This window comes from Augochlora pura, chromosome 7 (assembly GCF_028453695.1).
Source record: "Augochlora pura isolate Apur16 chromosome 7, APUR_v2.2.1, whole genome shotgun sequence".
In the NCBI taxonomy this organism is placed as follows: domain Eukaryota; kingdom Metazoa; phylum Arthropoda; class Insecta; order Hymenoptera; family Halictidae; genus Augochlora; species Augochlora pura.
In genome coordinates, this window is record NC_135778.1 from 11,235,839 (window position 1) to 11,254,293 (window position 18,455).

The window sequence follows — 18,455 nt, forward strand, 5'->3', positions numbered from 1 at the left end:
CTGCATCCGGAAACTGCAGCGAACCGGCAAGGAAAAACCCTTCCTTCACCATCTAAGGATCACTAGGAAGGAAAACCGTCCTTGCGGAGGTAGCCCACTTAGCCAACCCGCCCCCAGTTCGGCGCCCGGGCACACGAGCCTGTCAGTCTCTCGGCGAGATTCCCTGGTCTCACTGGCAAAATAAGAGGGTGAAGAACCAGCTGTGACGAGAAAGTTTAACCGGTTGCCGCCGATTAGGATCCAATCTGACAGCAAATCCGGAATAACCCTTGTCCGGCACTCTTGTCGCAGTAGAAGATCAGGTGGCACGAATTAACGTACGTGGCTGAAGAGTTGTTCAGGCTACCTTGCTCTCTGAGTACCCGTGCCATTTTCCCCGTTCTACGGCAGTAGTGCCGAACGGAAGACCTAGAGTGATTTGCTGCCTCGCCGTGCGTAGAGTGACCCGGACCATTGTCTGCCTCCTACATGTATACGGCAACTCTAGCTAGCCTATCGACGTTGAGAACGTTCCTGCGAACACCTCCGTCGACGTAGCTTGGATCCGCCTTCCTTGAATCCGCCTCGGGCACCGCCCTAGAGTGCCTTGTTGAGCGGTGAAAGTTGAGTTCCACACAAAGAGGGACACTAGAGGACAGTCAACGTCGAGAAAGTTCATACGAACACCTCCTCCGTCGACGCAGTCCGGCACCACCTTCCTCGAGTCCGCCTCGGGCACCCAAGAGTGCTTTGTTGAACGGCTAAGATCGTGTCACGCCCTCAAGCGACGCCCGCCTGGAAAACTGCCCCAGGTACCGTCTTAGAGTGCGTTGTTGAGCGGTCAGGCTGGTGAAGCTACGGTCACGTCCGTCCCTAAGCTGCCAGGGTGGCGAATAGAAGCACTCCTGTGCAGTGGACGCTGGCGGATACCATCGAGTGCTCGGTCCGGCCTCTTCGACCTCCGCATTTACGTAGCTAGCACGTAAGGTTGGAAGAAGGGCGGCTACCTAACGCCGTAAAAGCCACTGATCAGCCTCACCCCCGAAAAGCACAGGTGGAGCCTTACAACCTCCACTAAGTTGCGCTCCGGGTTTGAGCAGCAAACACTCCTGCAACCATCGCCGATTGCACCTTGGTTTGAACCTGCACGCCTTAGCCGTTGCAGAGCGAATTAAGGTTTGAATCCGCGCGCCTGCCACCGGCGTATTCCTTCTAACGGGAATCGTCGGTTTACATACAGTCTACTATTCCCCCTGCGCTACGCAGCGAGATACAGCGTTTCCCCCTTCGAATCGCACGAGCATCGTTGCGAGGAGCGTGCGGAAACGAAGAAACAGATACGATAGTCGTCGTAACACACAGTTGATTATTCGTATTTTGTTCAGTTATTAGCGCCCAAGGAACTAACGCGTAGGATCAAACCACTAACGCTTAGGACCACACCAGAAGCCTACACCTTCGACGAGCACCAAGTTGTACCGCTTGGACTAGGGAACAATAAAAGGCTAGTCCTTTTCAGGAATTACGAAGGATATTTAGAAACTGTGAAAGATTAATTTCTCCTTGCTCTAATCCACATCCCTCATATCCGGACCGATCAAAAAGAGCGGTGGTATGCAACCAGGAACCACAACGTTTTTTTAACACTGGTCATAAAGAAATTACAACATTTCGTGTATCATGAAAAACAGTGTATTAGTAAAATGCATTAAATCTAAAAATAATTTCATTTTGTTTACGTTTTCGTATAATATTATATCATAATGTTGTATAATGATCAACATGCTGCCGCGTTTAATTTAAGGAGTATTAGGAACTCGATACAGTACGAGCGACGATCTATTAGGTTCGTACACGGAGAAATAAAAGTAGCTGAAGGAAGGGTGGTGACCATAAGCCAGCGATATTGAAGGCTCGAGAACTGTATCTATTTTATCCGACGGGTTCGAAACACGCGGAAACTGGATACGACGTATGCTAGTTCGAGATCCTGGCAAACTCTCCCGAGGGGAAAGCCGAGGATATTGAATATCAGATCGCGTGTCCCCGGCGTGTTTATTCGCGCGGCATCGAACCCGCGCGGCACAGGAAACAAAATCCCGTGCCCGAAGGGTAGTACACCATCGCGCTGAGGAAAGTCTTTTATCGTCGGCCAAACGTGATTGAAAATAGGCGTGGAAAGTCGCTGCACGTTTTAGCACCCTCGACAAACAAGGGGATCGCGGTGCTTCTCCACCGGTGCCCCTACATTTTCATGTCTGCCCATAACGGACGCATTCTACTCAGTTGAGGACAAATTGCGTTACGCGTCATTTAAGAAAAAAAAAAAACAGAAAACAGTCTAAAGACTGTGGTACTACGTGTAGCGGTATTGAATGAAGGATATCTGTTCCGTCCTGGGCATAGGGCTCCAAGGACGATCTTCAAACAAGGAAGACCAATTTATAGTTTATGATGCTAGTAATGGTAAAAGGCTATTTTTGAGGAAGCGAACCATCAAGTAATTTTAACATATCGCGCGACGCATGGTAATCGGTTTACAATCTTTTGTTCTCGGTCTCAATAGCGAACGCTGGCATCATAAACCTCGGGGATTTCCAAAGGGCTCCGCGGTTCTATGTCATTCGGAAATCTAGGTTTTTGTTTTGAACGAAAATTTTACTGCAAATTAGCAAAATTGATGGGTTCTTGGCTTAAATGAATAATTGTTCAATTCCTCGGGAATAAAGCTTTTTAACGAATATGAATTGTAGTTAACTGATAAAAACAATATCAATGATTTTTGATCAAACAAACGTAAAGTATCAAACGCTTTCTACTCTTCAGAATCGTCGTAACACAAAGTAACGCAAAATACAACGTAACGCAAGATTAAATAAACCTTGCGGACTTTCCATGTTCATACAAGGGCGAACAGAACCTCGACATCGGAGGACCGAATCAAATGTCGAAGAAAATCGTTCAAGGAGAAGACTATCATTCGGGAATAGTTGGAGCGTGCGTGATCGACCGTTTGCCAGCGAATTCGGGTCTGTACGGTCAGTAGATCGTAGGTAGCTTTACATGGCCGCTTGTAGCTCCGGCGAACCCCGCCACCGGGAGACAAATGGCGGCGGTTATCTCGGAAGCGGTTGGATGGGGGTGGTCGAAGGGTGGTTGGGGGGCCTGGAGAAAGATAAAGAGAAATACCAGGGAGAAAACTGAAATCGGTGGAACGGCGGCCGTGCGGGTGGAACGAATGGAAAAGCGGAGGCGGTAGCAGGGTGCACGGGCCGGAGTCGAGTAAGGAAGATGGGATGAAAACATCGATTGCAGGGGCTTGTAACACCGCGGTACGAACAGAGGGATCAGGCCGAGCGATAAACCAAGCGGCCTGGAAAATGCCGGATCAACGGCGCGATGTTTCAGCAAAAACTGTCTGGAATCAGTACAGCTCGAGGAGACCGGAGGAAAAGGGGCGGGGGGAGGGGCCGCAAACGGGTCCGAGAAAGAACAGAGAGTTATACTCCTCGTTTCTGCCTACGAGCCCCTACTACGTGCCACTGGCAGACAGATATACGTATATACGTATACATAGCTATCGCGTTATATGCGACATTATATCGTTCAACCCCCTCAGACTTCAACCACCTAACCATCCGACACCACCCCCCCCCCCCCCACCGGCCAGGAACCCCGACGGATTTATGAGGAAAGTAATACGAATTAAACTGACGGCTCTGTCCCTGTTCTATCTGTGTATACAGGGTGGCTCGGAAAATGCGATGTCAGAAGTGATATCAATTGGACGCTCCAGATCACTTCTCCGAGTAATGCAATTTGATAGACTTTTACCGAATTTTTTGGATTTCGGTTGATTCGGATTTTTATTGGATGCGCAGATGGTTCTATGGATCTTTGAATTTGGTAATTAGCTATTAAGAGTTGTAACGAAGACTAGAGTACAGTCATGAATAAGAAGACAGCGAGAAGACTAAATATTTTGAAAATGTTTGCAACATGCTACAAGTTTGTGTTCAAGTATTGTCTAGATTAACAAATCATATAAATACTGGAACTGCCTATTTTGTTATGGAAGAAAGAACATACTAACTAATAAAGGAAGAATGAATATATTAGTAGTAAAGCCACATCATTCCAACAAATTCTTTATTTCTGTAGTAGTAGTTACTAAGAAAGTAAGTAAAAAAGTTAAAGTAAATGATTTTGAGGTGTTTAGGATATCCTGGTTTGAGAGAAAAATGGTTCCGTATAGTAGGACGATCTTCTTACATATGTGATAAGTTAGTAACATACAATCAGAAGCAAATTTTGAATCTAGCGCCACATTTGAACTTCATAGTCCACCTATTGACATAATGTTCAAGCTGATAGATAGATTTAACATCAGATGAAACAAAAAGAAGATGTATAATCAGTAACTTGAATCACTGATAGATGGAGAAATACGTCAATGACTGTAGCAGCTGCAGGTAATGCAAATTTCTACTTTATCAATGTTCCCAATTTTTTAAACTTCGATTAGAAATAATAAGAACAAACTTAAGATAAATACTGACTTTATGGACTTTCATGACTCAGGTTTACAGTGCCCTAAAACTATTACTATTTCGGCATCGCGCTCAGCGTTACCGACAGTTCACGAATTTAAGCATGTTAGCAAGAACCGAATATCCTATATACTGTATATATGTACATCTGTTGTGTAATAATTTTGAAATTTTTAGCTACAAACTATATCTCGATTATTCAACGAAATAAAAAAACCTCAAGAGTCTTGAAAAATCCAATTTTATCGAAATAGTATTTATTCTAGAATTACCAATATTACTATTCAATTAGTATCTCGTCCGAGAAAGTAATTTTTCATTGAAATTCAATTAAATCGAAACGATTGCTATCATTATAGTGCAAATTTCGGATAGCGTTATGAACGTTTATATATTCGTACAGTACATTCTTACTGCCTCTAAATAATATTCAGCACTGGAAGTAGAAATGAAGTATACATGATACTCGCTTCTTGTACGTATACGCGACTATATTTTGCGCCCTGTCGGTAATGTTAGGCTAACCACGAAATGGTAAAAGGACTGTAACTTCTGGATTGTTACATTTACAACTGAATGGGTAAGTTTTTCATTAATCAATTTGTGACATTTTTAAAATTAGTAGGAAATTCATAAAATCCTTGTTTGTTACTGCGAACGCGGCTCAAAGTAGGAGCGCAACCCTCTCTCCTTCCGTCGCACCCCGGGAGCGAGATTGGTATCAGTCGGCTGGCTCGCGCGCGTAACAGCAGGTTGAAACGTGCGCGCGCAGCCCATTTTATTCATTAATAATTCGTTGAAATGGATTCAGGAACTTCCCCTTTCCCAGAGTATGAATAATTTTGAAACTGTATATATTATTGGCCGAATGTAAAATTCCGTATCGGATTGAACTTGTAATTGGCGGCATATGCTTTAAAATCATTGATTTTGGGAGAGTGCAGATGTTGGTATTGTTCGTCGATTCAAATTTCTATAGTATGTGATTAACAATATGGTCGCACGTATTAAATTTGGTAGTGAATTTGATATATATGTGGAGTTTTATTATTATGAAGGTCAGTAAATCGTTTATATCGTTTGACAGGTGTAGGTTAGAATTGAGGAATACATAGCTCGAATAGAAATTGGACGGCGTCTAAACGGCCAGACGTCCAAAAGGAACGAGACCAATCGGCACGGAGTCCAAAAGGAACGCGTCCAATTGGCTCGGCGTCAAAAAGCAACGCGTCCATTCGGCCAGGCGACCGATAGAAACGCGTCCAATAGGGACCGTCCAATCGAGACACGTCCAATTGGGAAACCTCCGTGTCGGCGGGCTTTTCACCTCTGCGCGCTCCCACCAGCATGCGCTCCGTCGAACCACCAACCATCTTCGAGCTGCAACCGGAAGACGGACCGGCCGACAAATCAACGTCCAGCAAATTCACCAGCGCCCACCTAATTTTCCTATTGGCTAAAGAAGGAGCGAAGGAAAAGAAGCTGGAAGAAAATGCAGAACTCCACAGAAAACCGCAGATTTAATTCGACAGTCAAAGAAAGTACACCTTAGAGCTCTATAAATAAAATACATTTTTGCTAAAAGTATTCAAAGTTTGTACCTCTCTCAACAACCTTTCACCAGCAGAGCGGTTCAGCGCTCCACGGGCATGCGAACCATACCGAATTCCCTACATTGAACAATTCAGACCGTAACAACATATAGTAATGTCTCACCATAGTACCCTCATACTGGCCTAAAACGCTCACTAATATAGTGCAGTTACAGAAACCATTGTTTTCTGATTGGTTGACGATTCACTGGTGGGATCTATTGTGGACTAGATGTGTATTAAAATGGTGGGGATAAAAATGTTTTACAATAAGGCACAAACTGCTCTAGTACTACCCTAAAACTGTCATAAAACCATCTTCAAAATACCCTAAGGCAATCCTAAGTGTGTCTTAAAACTATTTTAAAACTGTCCTAAATATGTCCTAATACTGACCTAAAAATGTCATAAATCTACTCTAAAATTGCCCTTAAACTGCATCAAAAGTACCCTGAATGTACCCTAAAGTTATCCTAAAATTATATTGAATCTATGTGTGGGCATTCACACATATCCATATAAGGATAATAAAATGAGAATAATGTTTATATAAAACAATTACTGAATTTTGCAAAGGAGTAGTTTGACTCAGGTCCTATAGATGAACACATAACTACACGCACTGAACCCAACGCAACGAATAATTGTTAATTTGCAATCCCATAGTAACAGTAATGATTGTAGTTTTCGTTTTAATAATAGCGCGTAATTTACCATCAATACATACATGTAAATATTTCAGTATTTATATTTCGAAAAATTGACGTTCTCACCATCTGAGGTTCATCTCTCTGCCATCAACGATGTTGAGATAGAATTTCTTCAAATCTTACAATATTGGTGGGTATATGTGCTGTTGAAACAAAAAGCGCCAATTACAGTGAAGACATTGATCACGTGATGGATTAAGCCGTTTGTTGCCTTGTACAATAACAAGTCCTATTCCTGCACATCTCCAGTTCGCAGCTTGATCTGTTAGCGAGGCTGAACGTAGAAATGTTCTTTGTTTTGATTGGCTGACGATTAATTGCTGAGACAGGATGTACTGTGGATTGGATGCGCAGTAAAATGGAGGGAATGTGCGCGCCAGCTTAGGGAGTAAGAAAAGCGTGTAGAAATAGGTTTGATTACTGTACATACCGGGTCTATCGTCCATCTTTAACGCGTATAAGTATATACACTTTACTTCGACTATTTTCTGTCTGTTTGTTCTTCGAAGGTTAATCTGTGAAGACGAAGCCGTGTTGTTGGCACTATTAAATGTGATTTAGAGCGTCACTTTCTTGCTTTTCGTATGCACGCTAGGTTAAGTTAAAATGTGTGCACCGCGCAAATACATTTAGCGTGCTGATAATGTTTCAGTTTGTGTAAACTTGTATTAAGGTAGTTATTTATTAATTTTTGTGCAGAAGTAGTAACTATGCTAACTTTGTAAATTATATTTACCGTCATAGTTTTAAATAATGCAATGTAATTTTTCTATCGTAATGTTTACTCTATAATATTATTGCTAAATTATAATTACAAACTTTCTTCTTAACTAATGAGTTCACCCGATAAATACTATGTTGCTTTAGTGTTTTATTAGCAACATTATTTTTTTTATATTACAATTTAACAATTTTGATGTTTGTTCTAGAATTTATACATTAAGATGTCGATCCCACCATATTTGTTAGGCCCAAATCCATGGGCCACCATGATGGCCCAACAACAGGCCCATGCGCAATTGGCAGCTGCTCAAGCTCACGCACAAGCAGCAGCTCATGCGCAAGCTGCTCATCATGCTCACATGCAAGCAATAGCAGGGCCTCCATTACCACAAATCCCTAAACAACCCGAAGTTTTATCAGAAGATAAGCTTCAAGAAAAAGGTATTAAATAATTATTATTTTGCATAATACTATATAGAATAGTAAACAATCATGACTGATACAATGTTTATATAAATCTTACTCCATCTTATAGCTCAAAAATGGCAACAACTTCAATCAAAAAGATTTGCAGAGAAGAGAAAATTTGGTTTTGTAGATGCTCAGAAAGAGGATATGCCACCTGAACATATAAGAAAAATTATTAGAGATCATGGAGACATGAGTAGTCGTAAATATAGACATGACAAACGAGTTTATTTAGGGTATATATTTAATGTAATAAACAAAAAAAAATTGAAATTAATAGCTTTATATTGTTGCTGCTTTTTGTTTGTAGAGCATTGAAATATATGCCTCATGCAGTTATGAAACTTTTGGAAAATATGCCAATGCCTTGGGAACAAATTCGTGATGTGAAAGTGCTGTATCATATAACTGGAGCAATTACATTTGTAAATGAAATTCCATGGGTTATAGAACCTGTATATATTGCTCAATGGGGGTAAGAGAGGCAAAAGATACTTTTACTCTGATTTTAGTTCTGTACGGTATTGAACTAATGAAGATTATTTCCATTATGTAGAACAATGTGGATTATGATGCGAAGGGAAAAAAGGGATCGCCGACACTTTAAAAGAATGAGATTTCCGCCTTTCGATGACGAAGAGCCACCGCTAGATTATGCCGACAACGTTTTGGATGTAGAACCTTTAGAAGCTATTCAGATTGAACTTGATTCAGAGGAGGATGAATCTGTTGCTGCTTGGTTTTATGAACACAAACCACTGGTTGGCACAAAGTACGAGTAAACATTTTTTAAAAATTACCATTATCTTTTCGAATTGCGAGCAATATATACGATCTAATGATGAGCCGCGTAGGGGTCCTGAAATCAACTGATGTGTGAGTTGATGGTTCTGATGATTGCACAATTTTGTCTGAGACGAATATTGTGGGTCATCATGAGCTGGACAAAACGCTACACTGAGTAATCTAATTTAATGAGCATCGTAAATTAAATATACTGTAGAAAGAGCCCTAATCTGCAAACTATTCATTACATTACAGACACGTAAATGGGTCTACCTATAGAAGATGGAATTTGACGTTACCTCAAATGGCAACGTTGTACCGCTTAGCTAATCAATTATTAACAGATTTAGTGGATCAAAATTTTTTCTACCTTTTTGATCCAAAATCATTTTTCACCGCGAAAGCGTTAAACATGGCCATACCTGGTGGACCAAAGTTCGAACCATTGGTAAAGGATTCAAACGCGGCCGATGAAGATTGGAATGAGTTTAATGACATAAACAAAATTATAATCAGGCAACCTATAAGAACAGAGTACCGCATCGCATTTCCCTATCTGTACAATAATATGCCACATTTTGTGCATCTATCATGGTAAGTATTAAGGTAGAGAGACGTTCTCTTTGTTTTGTTTGATATTATCCACACAAGTTTTAAGACGAACGAGGTTTTTAGTACAGTGAAGTCTTACTAGCAGTGTGGTAGAGAAAAAAAGTAATGGTGACCGTTATTCGTATCCTTCCTAAAGTGTAGAAGGAAACTGCTGAAATCACCCACATTGTTTTACTTTTCTAAACTTTAAAGGCTTCAATACAAGAGACATGTATAGTCTACATATATTGAACTGTATATGTGTTTACAGGTATCATGCCCCAAATGTTGTTTATATAAAAACCGAAGATCCTGATTTACCTGCATTTTATTTTGATCCATTAATAAATCCTATTTCGCACAGAAACTCCTTGAAGGTAAAATTAATACACATGTAGTTGTTGTACGCTACAGTAACAATGATTTACTTGCATCAAATAATTAATTGCTATCTCATTGTTTTTCAGACTGTAGAACCACAAATCGAAGATGACGAAGATTTTGTGCTCCCTGAAGAAGTGCAGCCGTTCTTACAAGAGACTCCACTATATACTGATAATACTGCGAATGGTATTGCTTTATTGTGGGCACCAAGACCGTTTAATACAAGGTCTGGTAGAACCAGGAGAGCCATCGATATTCCTTTGGTGAAATCTTGGTACAGAGAACACTGTCCTCCTGGGCAGCCTGTTAAGGTCCGTGTCAGCTATCAAAAGTTGTTAAAATATTTCGTTTTGAATGCTTTGAAGCACAGACCTCCAAAACCACAAAAGAAACGTTATTTGTTCCGGTCGTTTAAATCGACAAAGTTCTTCCAAACCACTACAATAGATTGGGTCGAAGCTGGCTTACAAGTATGCAGACAGGGATACAATATGTTGAATCTATTAATTCACAGAAAAAACTTGAATTACCTCCATTTGGATTACAATTTCAATTTGAAACCTGTAAAAACCTTGACTACTAAAGAGAGAAAGAAATCCAGATTCGGAAACGGTGAGTATCGCTCGTGGGGTTTTGTATTTTCATTTGTAACTTCGATATAATTTCTTAGTGTACTTCCTTTCGTAGCTTTCCATTTGTGTCGTGAGATTCTACGTCTAACAAAATTGATTATCGATTCCCACGTGCAGTACCGTCTAAACAACGTTGACGCGTTTCAACTTGCCGACGGTTTACAGTATATCTTTGCACACGTGGGTCAATTGACTGGAATGTATAGGTACAAATACAAACTAATGAGACAAATCAGAATGTGCAAAGATCTAAAGCATTTAATTTATTATCGTTTCAATACAGTGAGTATTTAAAAAAATGTTTACTACTTGGCTTTCAACTAAATACTAAGTTTGTTGACTCTGGATGTGATTGGTAACAGGGTCCTGTTGGAAAAGGACCTGGTTGTGGATTCTGGGCGCCTGGCTGGAGAGTATGGCTCTTCTTCATGAGGGGAATAACACCGTTATTGGAGAGATGGTTGGGTAATCTATTATCCAGACAGTTCGAAGGACGACATTCTAAAGGTGTTGCGAAAACAGTAACCAAGCAGCGTGTGGAATCGCATTTCGACCTTGAATTACGAGCATCAGTGATGCATGATATCGTAGATATGATGCCGGAGGGAATAAAGCAAAATAAAGCCCGAACGATACTTCAGCATCTTAGTGAAGCCTGGAGATGCTGGAAAGCTAATATTCCTTGGAAGGTTTGTCTTTATTAGATTAAATCACATATGCAATGTCAAGCTATAGCATATGGCGACAATGTCTCATTATGAATCAATATCAACAGGTTCCTGGGTTGCCGATTCCTATAGAAAATATGATTCTTCGTTACGTGAAAATGAAGGCTGACTGGTGGACCAATACGGCACATTATAATCGTGAACGTATTAGACGCGGTGCGACCGTCGACAAGACTGTTTGTAAAAAGAATCTTGGTCGTTTAACTCGTTTGTATTTGAAAGCGGAACAGGAACGTCAACACAACTATTTGAAGGTATAGTATACTATAAAATATTCGTGGATTCATGAGTGTTAAAGGAATTACATTTATATTTTCTGTGTTCAAAGGACGGTCCGTACATTTCTCCGGAAGAGGCGGTAGCTATATACACTACAACGGTGCACTGGCTAGAATCTAGAAGATTCGCTCCTATACCTTTCCCACCATTGTCTTATAAACATGACACTAAACTGTTGATATTAGCTTTGGAACGTTTGAAGGAAGCATACAGCGTAAAGTCAAGATTGAATCAAAGCCAACGCGAAGAGCTTGGTTTAATCGAACAAGCCTATGATAATCCACACGAGGCATTGTCTAGAATCAAACGTCATCTTTTGACACAAAGAGCGTTCAAAGAGGTAAACTGAAACTATGCTTGCACTTAAAATCTTGACCTGTTTAATGTAACCTTTTCAACTGTTGTCCGTTTTCCTTTTATAGGTGGGAATCGAATTTATGGATCTTTACAGCCATCTAATTCCAGTTTATGATGTGGAGCCGCTTGAAAAAATTACAGACGCTTACTTGGATCAATATCTATGGTACGAAGCAGACAAACGAAGATTATTCCCGCCATGGGTGAAACCTTCGGACACAGAACCACCTCCATTACTGGTTTACAAATGGTGCCAGGGTATCAATAATTTGCAAGATGTTTGGGATGTTAGCGAAGGAGAATGTAACGTTTTACTGGAATCGAAATTTGAGAAATTGTATGAGAAAATTGACTTGACCTTGTTGAACAGACTGCTTAGATTGATTGTCGATCATAATATAGCCGATTACATGACTGCAAAGAATAATGTTGTTATCAATTACAAGGTACTTTCAAAGAATACAAAACCACAACTGTAGTAGTAGTAATAGCAACAACGGGAAGAAATAAATGCACAAATGTTTGTTTGTTTCTTGTTCATAGGATATGAATCACACAAACAGTTATGGAATAATCAGAGGGTTGCAGTTTGCATCATTCATAGCACAATATTATGGTCTCGTATTGGATTTGCTAGTTCTCGGATTGCAGAGAGCTAGCGAAATGGCTGGACCTCCACAAATGCCAAACGACTTTTTAACTTTTCAAGATGTTGCTTCTGAAACTGCGCATCCGATTAGATTATATTGTAGATACGTGGACAGGATTCATTTGTTTTTAAGGTGGGATCTCTTTAACCCTTTTAAGATAACGAATCCTCCTCTCGAGAGCGTTTTATATGGATCGTTTATTTTCTTCTAGATTCTCTGCTGATGAAGCAAGAGATTTGATTCAGAGATATTTGACGGAACATCCAGATCCTAACAATGAGAATATTGTTGGTTACAATAATAAAAAATGTTGGCCCCGAGATGCGCGAATGCGACTCATGAAGCACGACGTTAACTTGTAAGTACAGATAAGTAAGAATTATTTCTTAATTGAAGAATTTGTTTATTAATATTCAATGTTTGCAGGGGCCGTGCGGTTTTTTGGGATATTAAAAATCGTTTACCTCGTTCTACAACCACGATTCAATGGGAGAATAGTTTCGTTAGCGTGTACAGTAAAGATAATCCGAATTTACTGTTCAACATGAGTGGGTTTGAGTGCAGAATACTACCAAAATGCAGAACCACGCACGAAGAGTTCACGCACAGAGACGGTGTGTGGAATCTGCAAAATGAAATAACAAAGGAAAGAACAGCTCAATGTTTTCTGAGGGTCGATGATGAGAGTTTGCAACGATTCCATAATAGAGTTCGACAAATTCTCATGGCTTCCGGCTCCACGACATTCACGAAAATCGTAAACAAGTGGAACACAGCTTTGATCGGGCTGATGACATATTTCCGTGAAGCTGTGGTGAACACGCAGGAATTGCTGGATTTGTTGGTCAAATGTGAGAACAAGATTCAGACGCGTATCAAAATTGGATTGAACTCAAAAATGCCTTCACGGTTTCCACCGGTAGTGTTTTATACGCCCAAGGAGCTGGGTGGGCTGGGAATGCTTTCCATGGGACATGTTCTGATACCTCAGGTACTCTACTCGGTTGTCCTTTCCAAATAGGAATGTTCTTGTACTATTTTACATAACATTAAATATTATCTTCTATGCAGTCTGACTTGAGGTGGTCAAAGCAAACCGATGTCGGTATTACACATTTCCGTTCTGGTATGAGTCATGATGAGGATCAGCTGATTCCGAATTTGTACCGATACATTCAACCATGGGAATCAGAGTTCATTGATTCACAGAGAGTATGGGCAGAATACGCATTGAAGCGTCAAGAAGCAAACGCTCAAAATCGCAGACTCACTTTGGAAGATCTCGAGGATAGTTGGGACCGTGGTATTCCTAGAATAAATACACTGTTTCAGAAAGACAGGCACACTCTTGCTTACGACAAAGGCTGGAGAATACGTACTGAATTCAAGCAGTATCAGGTATATTATATTATTCCTGGTCGGTGACAATGAACTTTTTGAACATAAATTTTTATCTGGTTATGTTATACGTTATCTAGGTTCTAAAACAAAATCCGTTTTGGTGGACTCATCAACGCCACGACGGTAAACTCTGGAATTTGAACAATTATAGAACAGACATGATTCAAGCCCTCGGTGGTGTAGAGGGTATCTTGGAGCATACGCTTTTCAAGGGAACGTATTTTCCAACATGGGAGGGTCTTTTCTGGTAACAATTTTCTTCTGGTCTCTCCGGGTTACAATTATTATCTGGTCATAAAGTATAACTAATTTATTACTTTCATTTGCTTTTCAGGGAGAAAGCGTCCGGTTTCGAAGAATCTATGAAATACAAAAAATTAACTAACGCGCAGAGGTCTGGTTTGAATCAAATTCCGAATCGACGATTTACATTATGGTGGTCTCCAACTATTAATAGAGCTAACGTGTACGTTGGTTTCCAGGTAAAGTATTTTTCGCCATTAAATGCTAGAACCTTTGCATGCGGTCTCTTCAAATAATATTAATTAATGTTGTTACTGATTTGACAAGGTGCAATTGGACTTGACAGGAATATTTATGCATGGTAAAATCCCAACATTGAAGATATCTTTGATCCAAATTTTCCGTGCCCATTTATGGCAGAAGGTACATGAATCCATTGTCATGGATCTTTGCCAAGTGTTCGACCAAGAATTAGACGCACTAGAAATCGAAACAGTTCAGAAGGAAACTATACATCCCAGAAAATCCTATAAAATGAATTCTTCGTGCGCTGATATCTTACTTTTCTCGGCGTACAAATGGAATGTCTCGAGGCCATCTTTATTAGCTGATTCAAAGTAATAGTTGTTCTTTTCTTTCTATTTCATATCTACCCCCAGCAATTACATTTAAATATTATTTAATAGAGATCTAATGGATAACACCACCACGCAAAAATATTGGATAGATGTGCAACTTCGATGGGGAGATTATGATTCTCACGATATTGAACGATATGCCAGAGCTAAATTTTTGGATTACACCACAGATAATATGTCTATTTATCCATCACCGACAGGTTTACTCATTGCCATTGATTTGGCGTATAATTTACACAGGCAAGTACTAATAATGTAAAAGCATCAAAAGCAAATAGATTTATAATCTGAAAAAATAATATTCTTCTAATAAATAATGTTAATTCGGTAGTGCGTACGGAAACTGGTTCCCAGGGTGCAAACCTCTTATACAACAAGCAATGGCGAAAATCATGAAAGCAAACCCTGCTTTGTATGTGTTACGAGAACGTATTAGAAAAGCGTTGCAACTCTACTCATCGGAACCTACGGAGCCGTATTTATCTTCTCAGAATTATGGAGAACTCTTCTCGAATCAAATCATTTGGTATGTTTATTTCTATTTCGTTGGGCGAGTTATTGCAACGGAAAAGAAAATAATTCTTAGTTTATTAATCTCGTTAGGTTTGTGGACGACACCAATGTATATCGTGTTACTATCCACAAAACTTTTGAAGGTAATTTAACCACGAAACCTATAAATGGAGCCATTTTCATTTTCAATCCTCGGACTGGACAGTTATTCTTGAAGATAATTCATACGTCTGTTTGGGCTGGTCAGAAGCGTTTGGGTCAGGTCTGTAAATGAGATTTCTGTATTCTGACAGTTATAAAAAATGAGATTGATTTGTATATTGTTCTCGTAATAGTTGGCTAAATGGAAAACAGCTGAGGAAGTAGCTGCGTTAATTCGGTCTCTACCAGTGGAAGAACAACCCAAGCAAATCATTGTGACCAGAAAAGGAATGTTGGATCCTTTGGAAGTGCACTTGCTCGACTTTCCTAACATTGTCATCAAAGGATCGGAACTTCAGCTACCATTCCAAGCCTGCTTGAAAGTCGAGAAATTTGGCGACCTAATTCTGAAAGCTACCGAACCGCAAATGGTGTTGTTCAATTTGTATGACGATTGGTTAAAGACTATCTCATCGTACACGGTATTTATACAGAGATACTCTATTTTGTTCAACCTACGTGACACAGGAATGACTAAATAATTGAGTTGATACCTTTTCTAGGCGTTTTCCCGTTTGATCCTTATACTTCGTGCTTTACACGTTAATACTGAGAGGACGAAAGTTGTATTGAAACCCGACAAGACAACTATCACAGAACCTCATCATATATGGCCCTCTTTGACAGACGACGAATGGATTAAAGTAGAGGTGCAACTAAAAGATTTGATACTGGCTGATTATGGCAAGAAGAACAAGTACGTGTTTTTTCACATTTCGAAGTATCCTAAATCTATGAAAGGATTAGGGATAAAGTTATTACTTTTTTTAGCGTAAATGTCGCGTCTCTGACCCAATCGGAGATTCGGGACATCATCTTGGGTATGGAGATAAGCGCGCCATCCGCTCAACGTCAACAAATCGCTGAGATAGAGAAGCAGACGAAGGAACAATCGCAGCTTACGGCGACGACCACGAGAACGGTGAACAAACACGGCGACGAAATTATTACGGCAACTACTTCAAACTATGAGACGCAAACATTCAGTTCAAAGACTGAATGGCGAGTAAGAGCAATTTCCGCCACTAACTTGCATCTTCGAACGAATCACATTTATGTATCCTCCGATGATATCAAAGAGACTGGTTACACTTACATATTACCAAAGAATGTTCTCAAGAAGTTTGTTACGATATCTGATTTACGGGCACAGGTATATAATTGTCCATATTTGCATTGTATTTTATTATACATACATGTATACTCAACAGAGTCAGATTATTGTTGTTCTTTTTGTTTGCAGATCGCAGGATACTTGTACGGCATTAGTCCTCCAGACAACCCTCAAGTAAAAGAAATCAGGTGCATAGTGATGGCTCCTCAGTGGGGGACCCATCAGACCGTTCACTTACCCAATACGCTCCCCAATCATCAATATTTGAAAGAGATGGAACCTCTCGGCTGGATCCACACTCAGCCGAATGAATTACCACAGTTGTCACCGCAGGTACTTTCCATGTTATTGTTTAAGTGCTTTTCCATTTACGGAATATTCCATCGATATCATCATTGATTTATTACTGTAATCTTGGCTTCATTACTATTTATCTCACATAGTAGAAATAATTGTTTTTGAATTTGCTTGGGCATTGATTAGGACATATCCACACATGCCCGAATAATGGCAGAAAATCCAATTTGGGACGGAGAAAAGACTATCGTAATTACTTGCAGTTTTACGCCAGGATCTTGTTCGCTTACCGCTTACAAGTTGACACCCAGGTTTGTATACGCCTATTTGTCATAATTTTTTATTTATCTTTGAGTTATCTACTCTGTTTTTTTAGTGGTTTTGAATGGGGAAAGCAAAATACCGACAAAGGAAATAATCCCAAGGGATATTTGCCGAGTCACTACGAAAAGGTACAAATGTTGCTTTCCGATCGTTTCTTGGGATTCTTTATGGTTCCAAGTCAAGGCTCGTGGAACTACAACTTCATGGGTAAGGAATTCTTTTTAACATGTTGACATTAAATTAGGTTTTTGATGCTAATTTCTATATACGTAATTATAGGCGTAAGGCACGATCCAAACATGAAATACGAGCTTCAGTTGGCAAATCCAAAAGAATTTTATCATGAGATTCATCGACCAGCACATTTCTTAAATTTTTCAAGTCTGGAAGATGGGGAAGGTGTCGGTGCTGACCGAGAAGATGTATTTGCTTAAATAAGACTAAAAGAGTGGAAGAAACCAGCGACGAGGGAAATTGATAATTGAAAATATTTTCACCTGTATATAAAATGTTTTAAGGAACCGTGAACATATGAGCAAGCATATTCAACAAGCATAATGCTAGGCAGATGAATCGAGAATGTTCGATGGATATGTCTCTCATCGATGCGTTTTTGTAGCTGCTTGTACGTTGCGGGTAACTGGACAGATTTTCTACACGTGTTGCGCGGTTAAATATAATATCATAGTTGACTCAAGTTTCACAGTAACATGCACGCGCATCGACTATAGTTAGCAGGTAAAATGGTATTGTATTACGTATAAAATACTTGACGTTTGTACTATACTTTAATATTGATTAAGAATAAAAAATACATAATTTATACACGTGTGATACATATATGAAAGAAATGTTAGAAAATTTATTTGTACAGCACAGTGTGTCTCGTACAGATAAGGCGCTAAACATTTATTACACTTCCAAAATTATACTTGTACGTTGGATGATATGCTTCGGTAATTCCCTTAGCATGCTGCATAAAATCATCAATAAAGTGAAAATCGTGATCAAGGAGAATATGCATTATGTAACCTGAATATAACAGTTGCAAGTGGAATTATGTTTAAATGCGACTCATTTTTTAAAACCAACGTAAAATGAATTAAAACCATAGCTACGACAATATATCGCTATAGCTATAACTGCGGCTATAGCCATAACTAGACTGTACATTTTGTGTATTTGTAACTATAAATACTAAAGCTTCAACAAGAACTAATAAACTTTTTATTTCATTTTTGTTATACCAAATAGCTTATCCATTTCACTCCAGCCTGTATATTGTAAAAATAATA

General features: G+C 39.7%; 1 protein-coding gene across 2 annotated transcripts; it reads left to right on the forward strand.

Annotated features, from left to right (window-relative positions):
* The first annotated feature begins 7,234 nt into the window (after positions 1 to 7,234).
* Prp8 (pre-mRNA processing factor 8) lies at positions 7,235 to 18,369 on the forward strand. Of its 2 annotated transcripts, none has more exons than XM_078187101.1 (30): positions 7,235 to 7,292; positions 7,761 to 7,995; positions 8,090 to 8,258; positions 8,333 to 8,497; positions 8,579 to 8,794; positions 9,064 to 9,402; positions 9,671 to 9,776; positions 9,867 to 10,395; positions 10,471 to 10,697; positions 10,778 to 11,104; positions 11,191 to 11,397; positions 11,472 to 11,762; positions 11,845 to 12,225; positions 12,323 to 12,561; positions 12,641 to 12,787; positions 12,856 to 13,420; positions 13,501 to 13,827; positions 13,908 to 14,077; positions 14,165 to 14,312; positions 14,401 to 14,690; positions 14,760 to 14,951; positions 15,043 to 15,237; positions 15,315 to 15,486; positions 15,560 to 15,847; positions 15,929 to 16,122; positions 16,197 to 16,578; positions 16,669 to 16,872; positions 17,023 to 17,147; positions 17,213 to 17,367; positions 17,440 to 18,369. In XM_078187101.1, exons 2-30 carry the CDS (start codon positions 7,776 to 7,778, stop codon positions 17,592 to 17,594), a joined length of 7,125 nt encoding a protein of 2,374 aa, XP_078043227.1. In that variant the 5' UTR covers positions 7,235 to 7,292; positions 7,761 to 7,775; the 3' UTR covers positions 17,595 to 18,369. The 2 variants fall into 2 exon arrangements, with proteins under 2 accessions (XP_078043227.1, XP_078043225.1); XM_078187099.1 differs by having other exon boundaries at positions 7,248 to 7,504.
* The last annotated feature ends 86 nt before the right edge of the window (positions 18,370 to 18,455 follow it).